At 42.6% G+C, this 15,955-nt stretch overlaps 1 protein-coding gene across 6 annotated transcripts in view; it reads right to left on the bottom strand.

Moving 5' to 3' along the window:
- Nucleotides 1-15,317, bottom strand: part of LOC122829502 (VPS10 domain-containing receptor SorCS1) — a 140,389-nt gene extending 125,072 nt beyond the window's left edge. For 3 of the 6 annotated variants that reach the window (XR_006370378.1, XR_006370379.1, XM_044114097.1), the window contains exon 1: nucleotides 14,429-15,313. Coding sequence is in view for 3 of the 6 variants with exons in the window: in XM_044114097.1 (XP_043970032.1) it covers nucleotides 14,429-15,217 (789 nt within the window). In the remaining 3 variants the exon portion in view is untranslated. Of the gene's footprint in view, nucleotides 1-14,428 lie in introns of all 6 variants that reach the window. The other 3 variants (XR_006370380.1, XM_044114096.1, XM_044114095.1) reach the window with 3 other exon arrangements.
- Between the last annotated feature and the right edge of the window lie 638 nt (nucleotides 15,318-15,955).

Genomic DNA, 15,955 nt, shown 5'->3' with positions numbered 1-15,955 from the left:
CAACTATTAGTCACACATTGAAATGGGAATTTTGAATGCTGTATGTTGGATTAATTAACATCTGTGTTTTAATGGATTTAATTCTAAGTAGCTAGAAAGACTTTATTGCAGACAATTAAAGTGGCTCTATTAGTCTCATCTTAGGCTTTGTTGTTATTCTCCAAATCAATTAGATATACATGAATCAGAAGTAGAAGAAACCATACAGCTAATGCTTTTGTTCCAGTATCTCTCTTAAGAGATAAACTGACACTATTTAAATGATTTTGTCAACAAATGTTGCACCTAACTGCAATGCTGGTAAATTGGATTTTGGCGTCCATTAAATCTCTAATTCCACTCAAATATCACAAGAAATGTTTCTTTCAGAGGCTGCAGAAGTTGTGGGAAAAGGTTACATGTTATCAATCATTCTTTATTGCCGTTAACTAATTAGTCTTGTCTCATTAGTGTGATTTACTTTGTTTTTGCAGAACCAGATGTCAAGCAGATGAAAATATTCCTCTGAATTAGTGGGAGAATAAAAGAGGAAAAGCAAAAATGGCTGCTCTGTGGTTAGCAGTAATACTGAAGCTCTGATGGTGGAAACATGAACAGTTTCTACTGAAGTGACCAAAATGTGCAAACAAAATATCCTACATACTCCAACGATGCCACCCTCAGCTTGAATTGTTAAAACAAGGCAGGACTGGTTCTTGTTTTCATGTTTTTAATGCCAAAAGCTGACATTGACCCTGATGGGACCTTTTTGCTATGAAGCCTCTAAAAAGTTCTGGTTCCATCAGTTACTGGTTTAGTGGGATGCGTCTAACCAGGTGCAATCTCAGGGTCACATGATCTGCTAGTGTAGATGCAGCTTTGTTAAAAGGCCCCAGAAGTGACAACAACACCTCAACCAAGCAAACCATGAAGACCACAGAGGCCTGTGAACAAGTCCATTAAAAAAATATCATTCCTGTGGCGCCATAATCACCAAACACAACGAACCCGACCAGAACCCGCCTGCCAACAGGGGGCACCAACGTTCTCAGAGCGAACAAGGAGGGCGTTAATGAGAGGCAGCACAGAGACGGAGGGTAACCCTGGAGGAGCTGCAGAGTTTCTGTCTGTCCAGACATCCACCTGTTTTTTTTTTGTCCAGCTCTGTCCCAGGATGACCTTTGACCCAGAGCAGGCATTGAGAGAAAGAAGGACTTCTGATGGACAATGTCTTTGTCTCCCTGCAGGAAGCTGCCTCAGCGACGGACTGCAGCATCCTGGCTGCATCAAGTAGCAGCATCACAGATCCTCCCAGCAGCATCAATCTGATTAATCTGCTGATGCTCACAGATTATTTAATTAATCTGGTATTTTTATGCACACATGTTATACTGCATACTTGAATTTCCTCGCTGTGGACAATAAAGGACTTTGTCTATTTTATTCTACTCTTACCAGATGGTTTATTCTATATTCATTCAGGTCTTTTGACATAAGATAAATCTGCTGTTTGCACCCTACCAAAATCTATATTTGGTCCAAAATGTAAGAATATTTGTTGGATTATTGGCAATAAATCTTCAAACACTGGAAAAGTTTATTTGCCTTTAAATGAAGCCATATTTCTAATAAAAATGTACTTTAGGGTTTAACAGCAGCTAATTCAACATGTATTCCCTAAAATGATAACAGCTGTCAACACCTTCCAGTCTCTCTAGCTTTCAACTGGCATGTTTCACCTTCCATACACTGAATTGATAGGGATAACACCATAATGAAAACATCATGACCTGTGGAAAAAACTTTCTAAATTGAGGCTTTTCAGAGAAGACGTCGTCTGGAGCTGTAAGTCTTCTGAGGGCTGCAGCCATTAACAACAACACACACTTTGCATCCAGCATGATGATGATCCCTGGCAGACAAGAGGAACAGAAACACTTTGTAAGCCTGAAACCTGAGCGAGACACAAAGTCATCAAAAGCAAGGCATGAGTTACGCTTTTTCTAACGTGGCAGCATTTGTACAAGAAGCAGAAAGTTATTGATCATAATGAATCCCAGCGAGAATCTGACTCGTTAAAACATTTATTGTAATGTTGGGTCATTTTTGCATGCAGCGCAGGAAGTGTGTGGGTTTTTCTGAAAGGCTGAGGAAAGGAGAAAAAAGCCCTCTGTAGGTTTTGCTTTTGAACACAAAGCGTTTTGGTCTGCATCATGTCGGAGTGTGAGTGGGCAACACAAAGTCAGGGGAGAGAAACGCTGCTTGTCGAGCAAGATCCTGCATTTGTCAAAAAGTTTCCTTGATTTTTTTTTTCACTTGCTCATTTAGTCAAGTTCTCTCTGAGCCATTTCCACCACTCCATGTCTCCGTGTTTGATCAGACTTGGTCAATTAACTTGACCGGCCGTCTCGTGTGGCTCTCTCAGTCAGAGTGCTGGAGGCTCTTGAAAAGACCTTTTTCATCTTCACTTTCAGACACGTTCCACTGGTTTACAGATTGTCCAGGATCCAATTTGTGCCTCCGAAATGTCCCGGACAATTCTGCAGCAGATCAACGTGTGAGATGGGGAGAAGAACCTGTGGCGTCCTTGAAACAGCTGCAGGAATCACTCTTGTCAATCTGAATTGCTACATTGGGGGAACGGCTTTCACAGAAGGCAGATAACATAAACACCATGGCCAGTAATTGAATCCTCATCCCTCAAACTGAAACTCTGCAGCCAGAGAGCATCAGCTAAACTCTGTCCTACAAATCAAAGCCTTTCTGTGTCATTCTTAACTGCTTACTTAATATCCTCCATGTGGTGTTAAAATGATGTTTTTCAGATATCTGCTCTGTGGATTTGCTTCACCTTCCAGCTCAGCCTCTAAGCCTTGCATCAATGCCTTCCTAATAGTGCAGAGAGCTTCTCTAACCACATTACTTCCTTTACCATCATTCACATCAAAGTGTCAATCACAGCTGAGGGCAATGAGGTAGTAATACCACAGCAGAAAATCAGAGTGTGGATGTTTGTGGGAGATATTAGAGCATCACATGGACACACACCAAGCCGTCTGCAACAGCACAAGGCTAAAGTTCGTCCTTACAGGCTGTATTACAAGCTTTCATGAAAAATCCAAATGGCTGCATTATAAGTGCTGAGCCACAAAGAAGAAACATCTTTTCCAAATGTTTTTAAGAAGCTCAAACATATTCTGGCAGTAAATACCTTCACCAACTACACATATAGTCCACAGGTTGAATTTCACATTTCAGAATAAATCACATGAAATATAGTTGTAACTACTAATCTGCCGGTGGAAAATAATCTGGGTCATTTTTTATGTAGAAAAGCCAATAATGTGATGGAATCAAAAAGTGACTGATCCTTCAGACGGTGCGTTGGGAACAGAGAGGCACGAATGAGGAAAATTTACTGTGGTTCTGTCTAAAATTGGCTCCATTTACATGATAATCACTGGAAGTCGTTTAAAAGGCAAAACAACGTTTTAATCTGACAAAACTCAGTTGAATCTATTTTAACAGCCCTTCAACATATTATGAGAGTAGAAACGATCAGGGTTAAAGGTGAGCACACCTTCTGATAGGATAATGTGTAAATAAAGTCTCTTTATGTTGTTCTTAGTTTTTCCATCCTTTATCTCTGCAGCCTGCATCTCTGTAGCTCCTCCAGGCTAACCGTCCCATAAGACCATAAAACCAACTGGCTCCTCTCGATGTGGTGGAGCAGCAGCTCTGATGCAAAATGTTCAGAATCTCACTGCTACAAGCTAACAGTCTTGGGACAAAACCTAATTTTGTTGCTATAGTTTGTTTATTGAAACTATTAAAACCTTAGGGTTTTCTTTTCATCCATGTCAGATTCATTTTCTAAAACCACCACAGTGATTTCTTGGTTTCTGTTCTGGTATATTTGAGAAACATTTTGCCCATACTTGCCAGAATTTGATAAATTTAAAAAGTAAAAAGACCAAAAGCAGAAAGAAACAGATTTATTCTTGTTTGTGCATCACCTTTATGTAACTGTATCTGCTGCAGAGCTTTTATCACCTGTCTGCCTCCACCTGACTGCCGGCCAAATGCCATGTTATAATTTTCCTGAAAGTAAGTCCTATTGCTTTAAGCTGGAGTCACATGGGTTTTTTCTGCCTCTCTGGGCTTTTTGGTAACTGTCGTGTGATCAGACATGAACTGAAAGGTTATCAGCAAACTGTCAGCATGCAGGAGGAAGTAACTGAACTCAAAGAGCAGCAATGTGGTGGAAAACCTAAACGGTTCCAATCCGTTTGTGTTTGGTTGACTTGGAAAAGGTCAGCCGCGTCCGTCAGGGAGTCCTATAGGGGTCCTTCAGTAGTATGGGTACCAGGCCCCTTGGTGTGGGCTGTTAGGTCCTGGTATAACCAGGGCCAGACCTTTGTCTGCATCGCCGGCAGTAAGTCAGGCTCCATTCTAGGGAGAGCTGGACTCTGCCAAAGTTGTTCTTTGGCCCAGATTCTGTTCATAACCTTGAAGGACATGATTTCTCAGCACAGCCAAAGTTTCTGGAATCTGTTTTGAAGCAGATGAATGAAAATCGACACCTTCAAATCTGAGCCCACACTCTCCAAACTGAAAAGGATCGAGTGGCTTCTCTGGGCCGAGGTCCTGCCCAAAGTGGAGGAGTTTAAATGGGGACTGGAAGGTTGACGGGCGGATTGGTGCTGCGTCTGCAGTGATATGGGCCACGAGCCGCTCAATCCGATTTACGTTCCTTCATCTAAGTAGCCTGAGATTCCAGCGGCTGAGGTGGCCTCCCCCCACAGGGTGTCTGGGTAAAGGCTCGGCCATCTGGGAGGGATTCAGAGTAGAGTCACTGCTTCTCCACATCGAGAGGAACCTTGACCAGATGCTCAAGGTGAGGCGGCTTGAGCATCTGGTCAGGATCCAGAGAGAAGTCTGGACCTCTGCACTATGATGGATGGATGGATGGATGGATGGATGGGTTAAAATGGATGGATGGATGGATGGATGGATGGATGGATGGATGGATGGATGGATGGATGGATGGATGGATGGATGGATGGGTTAAAATGGATGGATGGATGGATGGATGGATGGATGGATGGATGGATGGATGGATGGATGGATGGATGGATGGAAGGATGGGTTAAAATGGATGGATGGATGGATGGATGGATGGATGGATGGATGGATGCATGGATGGATGGATGAACAGATGGATGGATGGATGGATGGATGGATGGATGGATGGATGGATGGATGGATGGCAAACATCTATTTCCTACATGAAACGGCTGTAACAAGTCCAGATGTAACTAGAGGTGAAGCTGCAGATCGGTGTCCGTTGATAAATCTAATCGTAATATTCATGTGAAATTCGTTTAGAGAAATTTGTCCAACAGATTCAGTAAAACAGCTTCACCCTCTGGCTCCTGTTGTACTACAAAACTACTAAAACTGTCGTTTAGCCTAAATAGATTCCAGATTCCACAGTTATTAACATTCAGAAGCAGGAAATAATCCTTGAAGCACTGTGCTGCCTGAACAAACCGGTGAGGCTGATTTCTCTCCTCCTGCCTACCGGCTGCAAGTTGACGAGGTCGTAAATTGAGACGACTGCAAAGGAAAGAACACAAAAAGGAAACGGTGCCTGTTGGATTATTGAAAACCAAAGAATGGCAGGAGCAATCAGAGCGGATCTGCTGGCAGGACGTTTGGGTCTGCTGCTGTGTGTTTAAATGAACCCTGCAAACGTGAAGCCTCCACAGGAGCGTCTGATAACAGAACCTTTAAAAATGTTTAGTTTCAGCCAAGAGACGACAGCAGAGAGTTTAACAGCATGCAAGTACACACCGAGGGAAATAAGGAGTTATTTGTGTGGGAGTCACTGGGGATGTTTGCTGCTATAAAGACAGAGGGACCCGGAGCCTCTCCGCAGCCTGACGGCGAGTAAGCGCTGCTCATCGGAGCGTGACAGCATCCTCCTTCCCGATCACTCCCAGCCACGCACCCGAAGGATCGCTTAACCCACACTGCACCGCCGCTTCAACGAGTCTTTTCTGCTCGTTTGCTTAAATCTCTGCTCTCAGCAGGATGTGCTAACTAACAGGTCTGAAAGCACACAGATTAGACTCGGCTCACATTAAAATTGGATGTTCACAACCTGATTTGGAAGCCCGCATTGTAATTGCAGCACGACACGAGAGGAGCGTGACCAACACACAAGGTGCATGTTAGTGAGCTGAAAGAGATTTAAGACAGGAGGCAATGAGAGAAAATCCTCATGAAATACAAACCGGATCCGCTTCAACTGGTGACATTTAAACATTTTAAATGTGTAGAATAATGCAGACGCCACCATGTGAGGCTTGAATTCATTTAAAATAGAGAACGTCGACAATTAAACCATTTTATTAGAGTTGATGCATCTTATCAGAGGGTCTACTCAAAGTACAGAAACAGGCTTTGACTGGAATCTTTAAGTTATTCAGGTTATAATTCAAAGACAGGAGATGATTCAGTAATGTTTCATAAACACAGAGTTCCTTAAGGCTCATAATTAGGATAATATCATTTTTTATTATTTAGTGTTTTTTTCTTCACATTTATAAAACTCTCTACTCCACATCTTATATGTATTATTCTAATTAACTTGGGTTAGTAATATTTATTTTATGTTTTTGCCTTGGTTTCCATTTTCATAATGTCTGATTAACATTTTTTGTATTTTGCATAACAAACACTCTTGAAATCAAATCTGGGCTCATTGTTCAGAATTACTTTTTTCTATGAAAGAATAATGTTTCCAGTAGAAATTTGTAAAATGGCAACAAAACAATTAAATATATTTTACACAGCAGGATAAGTATTAAAATACTTTATGAAACAGGGTATAAAGTGTTTTCTAAAATTCTCTTGAAGTCGGTTGAAGCCGGTGATTGATTTGCTCTGTTTTCATTTGCTCGGTGGCAGGTTATTTTCAGTCTCTCATTACCTTTGCTGATAGTTTTTGAGAGAAAATTGATCATCACTGGATCTCATCATGATAATAATCAGGTCACAACTGCAGCCTTCAATTTAGTAGATGGATTTTTGCTGAATTTAACTCCCCAGCATCATATTACATTAAAAAATATATACGCTTAGCAGAAAGTAAAGTCTTGGTGAAGTTATTTTACAAGGTGAATTTCATCTCATCAGTTTTCCGTCTCCTCTGCGTTCTACGCTGCTTGACTTACTCGTCTGTTCTGAACCTGCCCTCTTCTGCGTCATATTTAATACTTCTTCCTATTCTTGTGTTAATGTGTAACATTAAAGCAGCTGAAACTGCTGCCGCTTTCCTCAGCTGTAATCATCTCTGTTATCTAAGAACTGATTGTTCTGGGTTCTCTGCAGTCTTTTTGTCTGGGCTCATGTTTCTGGATTTCCTGCTGGGAAACACTTCCTGCTCTGCATTTCAAATGATCTCAGGTACCTGCTGGTTTCTACCAGCGTGGCTCCTGAGTGACTCTGCATTTGGGTCTTTTCCATTTCATAAATGGTGACAAAAAGGCTTAAAGTTACACAATGAGCACATTTCACTTCACCTGCACACAGGAAACAGTTTCTATCCAGATGAACTCATCAACACAGAGATCTGGCTGACGGGTCCAGGAAGAAAACCCAAACATTTGTGTCCTCTCTTCTGGACCTTTCTAAGTCCAGATGGAGACGGTTTTCTCCGCTCAGCTCCTGGTTTGCCTCTCATCTCTCCTGTAGGAACCAGGATGGACCCACTTTTCCTCAAACCTCCTCATTGGACTCATTTTGTGTCCAGAAACTCAACAAACGGGTCCAGAAACAAAGTGATGCCATGACAGAAACAATGGATGATAAAAACATCCCTACAAACAAACACTGAATAACTTTGTGCAAATGCAATCAGTTCTTTCTGCTGCTGTCGTGTTTCCACCTCCTGGTTTGGGTCTAAACGATCATTCAGGGTTCTGTTTACTGCAGCCAGCTGGGTCGGTTCAAAAGAATCCATTAACTGAGACTTGTTTCCCAATTTCCCATCAAACTGACATATTGATTTGTTCTGATTCATTTAACATGGCTAGAAAAGGTCACATAAAGTTCAGACAAAGACGTTATTGATTTCCATAAACAGACAAATTTACAATGACTGAACTTAATTTGCTGGTTTTAAAACCTGATTATATGTTAGGTGTGATATTGGAAATTGGATATTTGATGTTGGACGTGGAGAAGCTGAGCTTCTAAATGCTGCGGCAGTAACAGACGATGACGCTCTGACAAAATGACAAACAATCTGTAATAAATGTGTGAAAACAAAAGGAAATGGATGTTTAGGAGGCTCTGCTGTTTAATGGTGCAGCTGAGTAAAGATCAGACTGAGCTGATGTCATTACTTATTCAAGCTAAAACAGAAACAGTTCAGCGCTCTACTAAACAGCAAAACTCGATTCTGACATCAACTAGAGTTTGACTTTAACACCAAATAAATCCTGAATTTAGCCATGATGTCAAACCAGATAAACTCGTCATCTGCAGTAGAAAACGTCAAAATCAGATCAACTTGATGCTGATGAAGTTTCTGCAGCAGCTCAGGAGGCCGGGCTTTGAACCGGCAGCCTGCAGGTTACCGGACCAGATGGGATGGTAGCTTCAGCCTGTCAGGCTGCCCCGGGCAGCTGTGGCTACAATGTAGCTCACTGCCGTCAGTGTGTGAATGTGTGTGTGACTGATTGGAGTGTGAGGCGCTTCAGAGTCCTCAGATGAACAAATATCATTAAAACATATTGAGCTTCATCAAAACGTGTCAGATTTAAATCAAACCCAGTAAAACAACACAGTCGGATCCAGAACTCAGCTGGTGGAACGTTTCCTGTCAGAGCAGCTCATTTGCACCAATCCCTGATCCTCAGCAAGCACATGGCGACAGTGGACAGAATCCATCAGGCTGAAACAAGCAGACTGCAAACAGAGCCGTTTGTAAAACGCAGCACAATAATGATTCAAACTTCTCGTTCAAACATTTTACGTTTGAGCAGCCAGACTTTCCTGCAGCTGTTAGGGAAAACAGCTGCATGCAAAACTGCACATTTTATTACTTCAGACACCAAATAAACATTAATAATACAGATTCACCAGGAACAAAATGAGGCCATTCATATCTGTTTTTAAAAACTCTCTTATGGCTGATAACCATTATTATATATACTATATATATTTTTTTAAAATGACACACCTCTGACTAAACCTTCTCTGCTTCAGTTAGATTCCCCACAATCCTTTGCTGCATCGCTGTCACATGACTCGGCTTTCTGAACCTACCGAGGAATAAATCACCTGCTAGAAATAAATCAACTAGAAAAATGTGATAAATGTGCACAGCTTACTAAAATGACATATGAAGATTATTTTTCTCAGGAATATGATCTTTTTATAGCACACAGCGGCTCCTCAGCGAAACCTTCCTGTTAGTACTTGGACTCGTTGTAATGTAATGTTTTATCTCCGTTCTCACAAACTGCCGGTGACTTGCTGAACTCAGCCTCTACAGTCAGATAAAGAACGGATTGTGATCACTTTTCCCGGAGCGGTGAAAAAACTGAACACACGTGAATTTGGGGTTTGGAGGAAGCGGGGTGTTGCCATGGTTGTGGGGAGGCAAATTTAGCAGGGGGACGTGTGAGACTGTGACTGAGGCAGCATATGTGAGTGAGTTCCTCGCACCCCTTCGGAGGCCGTCATGTGACCGACACCTCATTAATCTGTCACAAGCTCTTCAGATATTTTGCGTCTGTTTGTGCATTAGAAATCCAGACGCCACGCTGCTGCCACTTTCTGATATCTCTGCTTCTTATTGCTTCTATTGGACTCCTTCCAGTGCAGGTTGCAGCAAGTCTGCAGGAGCCGAAACGTCTCCTGACAGACAATACGTCACTCCCAATCCTTCTGAGTGACAGGCTGAAGTACTTAATGCCTGACATTTCATAATGTAAATAATGCGGTCCCCTGCATGTCTTACATCCATCTGAACAATATGCCACAGCTCCCTGGAAGAGAGTGCTCTTTACCTGTAACCTTTTTTTCCACGACGCTCCTGCAGGAACATGAAGGCAGCAGATATTTGTTCCATTAGTTTTGTTTCTCTGTCTGTTTCATCAGCAGGAAAAAGAAAAAAAAAATATTTTTTTGGTTACCATTTCCAGCTTTTAAGCTGCTTATTTTAAAATGTGAGGAGTAAAAGCTGCTGGGCTCCACAGGCCGCGAACATCACCGCGCTCACTGAGGAGGTCGTCTGGTTGCTCTATTCTGCTTTTCTGCCACATTTAATGCAGTAGAGATCCAAGAGTTGTTTTTGATGGAAATCTGTGTTATTGTTTTTCTGATTAATTAATTTTGGTTGCCTTCGCCTGATTTTTGTCTGATTTAGGAACAACACAGATCTAGAACTAGTTTTAAAGTAGAATCTGCTGCAGCCATGCCTGATGAAGTCAGATTTAGCCACCAATATCAACACCCTGAAGCTGAAACTGGAGGCGATCATGTTCCCAGTCCAACCAGTTGACAGTGGATGCTGGGCGGTGGGATTAATGCGATGTGACGTGATGAACATCAGGAGGATTCTTTGGAAACTTTGAGCTGTTTTCTCACTAATCTTGTGTGCAGAGTGCCAACATTCAGCTGGTCTTTAAAAAGTTTCTAATTCTGTGTTTGACATCATTAAAAAGTTTAGAATCCAATCTTTCCTAATCCGTAAATATCTGAAAACAGACCAGGACTTGGTTTTGTCATGGCCAGTCACAAATGGCTGAAGAGACAAAAACTGCGTTATTTGGCAACTTGGAGCAGATTTATGTTTGGATGAATTAGTTGCCACTGAAGAACAAGAAACCAGCTTCATGTTGTGATGCAGCAGGACAATGTTCCTAAACTGGTTTTCAAATGGATCCAGAGAGTCAACACTGACCTTCTGAAACATTGCCGACATCAAACCTATTAACAATGTATGTCTGATACAGGAAAACAAGTGAACCTCTTCGATCCTGAAGGATTTTTGGAGAGCAGTCAAACAATCAGGCAGATCGACGCCAGAAGTCTGTTTAGATCTCAGAAACAGACGCCACTGATGAGTGTATGTAAACTTCTGACCACCACTGTATAAACAAATACAGAAATTTTATGAGTTCTCATTGCAGAACTGTATGAATCTGTGAGCTGACAACACATCTGCAGTAAATCACAGTATTCTCCATCTCCATCAGCTGCAGTCTCACAGTGAGATCTGAGAATTAGCGAGTCGTCTTGATTCTAGAAACACATTCTGCAGCACAAGGTCGTAATCTCTGGATGTTTCCTCTCCATGCAGCGACGCTGCGCCGTCCACCTACACAACAACACACAACAGGTTCCTGACAGATCCTGGATTGTTCCTCTGCACCGTCTCACACTTTACCAGCATCACAGAGAAGAACACAAGCACCATTAAACAAAAGAAATAAAATTATTAATATGCTCCTTAAATACAGCATCAGTGATTTAGAGCATAAAACTCAGGTTGTAAACACATAACATACCTTAAATAAGCTGTGGAGAGCGAGAAGCAGCAGCATTTTAAAACAGCACTCCTAGCCAAACATAAATGAAGATAAAAAAGGCAGAGCAGGGCTGACAGGCCAAATCCTATTAAATTGTCATATTGCTGTGATTTACTGAAAGCAGAATTCTCCATTCAGTGGCTCTGGTGCGTATTTCTGCTCACAATGCTTCTGTTTCTGTCTGTTCACGGTACGCAGCTGATTTCACTCCTGTGGCCAATTCTTCATGAGTCATAATTACATGCGACCAAACAGGCTGGCGGTGACGTGGGTCGGCTCAGAGACGAGAGCTTTGTAAACGCTTGGGAGGTTAAATATTACGAGCATGGCGGCCCTTATCTGCATCGCTCTCACTTCAGCGCCGCGCCACCTTGTTTATACCAACACGGCTGTTTACCCATTACAGCTACGGCGCTGCATACTTCATGTCGGGTCTTTCCTGTTACTTCATCCGTCCAAGTCGAGGAACAGCAGCTAATTATTGTTTTACCAGACAGATCTAACTGTACGGCTGCTTTCAGATTTGTGCACAAGAAAAAATACTGATGGAACTGAAAAGAGAAAAATGTGATTTTGACTGTTTGTTTAATCAGTTTCATTGTGAAGCTGCAGCTTCAGTTTGTTTTTTAGTTCACAATAAAACCGAAGCAACAAGACGGGTGGATTTCTCCCATTTCACTGCCTCCAAATTCAAAACAATTTCACTAATTAGTTTTTCTACTTCAGCTGCTGAATGTCCTTCAGTAGGTTCTGAGTTATTCCACGCTCCACAAAGTCCAACTGTTAGCTAACAAAACAAACTGTTGCATAATTTCCTGATAAAAACATACCTGGAGTGTAACTCATTTAATAATGTTTGACAAATCCTTGAACTTCCTGTTTCAGTCATTCAGAGGCGCCTTCACGCCTCCCCATACGATGCTTTACCTATTCCTGCCAGGCTCCGCCCCCGCAGCGCTCCATCAGACTAGCGGCAGCAACAATGAGCCAACACCTGATGGAGTTGAGTCTGCTGAACGCCTAAGAAGGCTGTAGATCACGTCATAGAAAAGCATTGTTGTGATGAAGTCCTGAAGGGGGCGTGGCAGAAAGAGTAGGAGGTTCTTAAAGAGACAGCGGCCAATTTTAAGGCACCAGATGCCATCATGCAATGTCAAATTTCTCTGGAGATTTATTTGATATGTAAGCAGTTTCATAACAACTGAAGGTAATGTTGTTACTTGATTGTGCTACAAAATGGCATTATGGGAAATACATAATACCCACATGTTGAGATGATCAGATTTGTTTCTCTGGGGTTTTATGGATTATAAAAGGTGTTCCACCAGGTGGAGAATTTGGCCCAGTCCCTTTTTTAATCAATGACAATGTTGGAAAATGTTACAGTAACTTACTAATCAAAGACTATTTTAACCTTGGCATCAAAGTTGATATAAAAATTCAACACAGAGAATCATAACTCATCCCTAAATTGGGATCGATTTATAAAAATCAAAGATTCTTAATCTGCAGGTCAGAATGAATCCAAAGTAGATTTTTTATTCTGGCTGTAATAATGCAGTTACATTATTTATAAGTATATAAGTAAATAAATTTAATACTCTGGAATTTTTGTATAATTGAGATTTTTTGTCTGCATATTAGTGGTATACTTTCCTCAACAGTTATTCTGTCCAGTCAAATAATGGGATGACGTTTATTTAAACCATGGACATAAACTCGTCTCACAGTTGGTTTCTTTTCCCCACATTGTTTTTATTCCAGTTCCTCTCATTAACTTGATGCCTCTGGAAGAGAAGGTCATCCTGAAAAGGTTTTAGAGCAGGCAAAACTTTGTCCCTCCTCTCACTTCATTTCTCATCTCTGAAGAGGGAACAAAAATAAAGCACAGAGGCCAGTTTGTACGTCTGACCTGCTTTAAACAAATCCAGCAGCGGAGCAGAGAAAAGGCAGAAGCTGTGAGGGAAACAGAACCAGAACCTAACAAGACCTGGTACCTTCATTCAACTGCATATATTTAAAAATATTAACACGTGTGTGTGTGTGTGTGTGTGTGTGTGTGTGTGTGTGTGTGTGTGTGTGTGTGTGTGTGTGTGTGTGTGTGTGTGCTTTTTAACTAAAATGGCTGCTGAAGAAAACATAATTTTTATTTTTTTAAATTGCTTTCCTGCTTTACAGACTGTTCAAAAATATATTTTAAATTTCTAATTAAATTTTTTTTTCATCCTTAAATTTCAGAAAAAAGTCTGATAATTTTTTTAACTGTGAATATTTCTAAATAAAAAATGACAAGGCGAGTAAAAATTTGGATCAATAATTCAAAAATGTTCATCAACTAGAGCTTTTGGTGGGAATCTCTTTCATCTTTCAGTTGGATTCATGCTGTCACAACAGTCCTAAAGGTAGAATTTGACCTCTGACCTAACTTCGGCAGAGCTGCTGCTCCTCCTCCCCTGAAGCCCAGACGTGACGTCCAGCTGCTGTCAGAAACTTCTGGCTCTGGAGAGGAGAAGCTGCTGCGGCTGAGAAAGCCTCACCTCTCCCACAAGCTGCACAGTGACCTGAAAATCCCGCCTGCGGCTCCAGCCTCAGTTTTATCCTCACATCAGCCTCAGCTCAGCATGCAGGAGATCAGCTGCTCTCCTCTCTCTCCTTCAAGGAGCACAAGCGTCCAGATTCTACCTGGCTAATGATCTGTCAGGCAGCCGATGTCCTCACTAAGACGTGACATTTTAATTCAAGAGTTGAGTTTCTCCGCCTGACTCGCTCTTACTCACGCGCTCTCACGCACGCTGTCACGCACGCACACGCATGTCAACCAGCGCAGGTGTGTGACTTACGCTGCTGTTCTGGCCGGACCAGTGCACCATGGCCTGGTTGTGGGATGAGTCCCCGGTCAGGGCGAACGTGGAGCTGTTGAGCTTCAACTCCTCCTGCCGCGCGCCGGCCGCTCTGCGCTCCTCTCCGCTCCAGCGCGCCGCTCTGCGCCCCGCCGCCGCCGCCGCTCCCTCTGCCGGGGCTGAGCTGACTGCATCCCCGCCACTGTCCCTCCTGAAGCGCCGTGGAGTCGAACCAACACCGTCCCTGTGTTGGGAAACTTTCCCGCTGTCTGTAATCCGGTCCCGCCTCAGCTGCGCGTGCTGGCCCCGGTCTGGAGCGCATCCAGCGGGGCCCGGCTCGCAGGGGACCCTCCCGGTCCGGTCTCCGCTCCCCAAAACTTCCCCCATTACCCCGGCAGCGGGACCACTTGTTTCGACCCTCAGCAGTAATTCCTGCGCTCCGGACCACAAATTCCCATCCCGGCATGACCTGCAGGTTATCTCAGCCTCGGCGACGCCAAGCAAGCCGGACAGGAGCAGGAAGAGCCCGAACCGGAGCGCACCGTGCCACTTTGGGCAGAACCTGACCTCCGTCTCCATCGCTGGGGGAAGAACAGGATGCAGCGGATGCTGGGAGTCTTCGCTGCCTCTCCGGGACGAGGTTCTGAGCTCGATGTGGAAGAGAAACTGCTGCAAGTTGCGGCGTTGGAGCCAAATGCGGTGGAGTCCAAAGTGCGACTGAGCCCAAGTGGTCCAAGTTGAAGGATTTGATGAAATGAAGCCCCGCGCGCGCAGAGGGAGGAGCTGCATCCACTCTGAGATGGAGAACAATGTTGCCTCTGTCTGCCTCAGATCTGTTATTCCCCCACATCATCTGGATATGGAGCTTCGAGCTTCATTAAAACTCTCATATTTTCTCTGCCTCACTTTTTTTCCTTCACATTTTAGGAGAGCTATTTTTGGTAATTGATCTATTTATTTATTTGTCTCCCCTGTTGCAGCTTTTTACCCTTCCTCCTGAGGAAGTAGATCTCCTGAGTTTTGCAAATGAAATAATAGGACCGTATAAAAACATGTGAAGACTTGGTTATTTATTTCAATATATATTAAAAGATAAAATTATACATAGCAATATATTTCTAGTTTTTATTTGTTTTGATCTTTTTTGTTTACAGTGAATGAAATTTTTAAATTCACTTAATCAGAACATTTTTATTTCACATTAAACTTAATATTTCTAATCAGGAATGTTTCTCATATCTGCTCTACCTACAGCACAACATTAAGGTTTCAGTTCATACTGACATCCTCTGACCAGTCAGGAAGTGTCAAAAAGACAACAAGCTGAGTGTCCACAGAGTTCTGCATTCTAGCATTACGATGAGAAGTTAAGTGGAAGGAAAAACTCAGGTAAAAACTCAGTTTTACATTATTTCAATAACCAGAAGGCAGAGGAAAGGCCAGAAGTTAGACCTGGGAAGATAGCAGGTAAACCGGGGAAGTAATGGAAGGATGCAGCAGGGAGTGACTGAGAAAGAGGTGCTAATG

Source organism: Gambusia affinis, linkage group LG04 (genome assembly GCF_019740435.1).
Source record: "Gambusia affinis linkage group LG04, SWU_Gaff_1.0, whole genome shotgun sequence".
Taxonomy (NCBI): domain Eukaryota; kingdom Metazoa; phylum Chordata; class Actinopteri; order Cyprinodontiformes; family Poeciliidae; genus Gambusia; species Gambusia affinis.
Note: the sequence above shows the minus strand (reverse complement) of the source record. Positions and strands in the feature narration are given on the sequence as shown.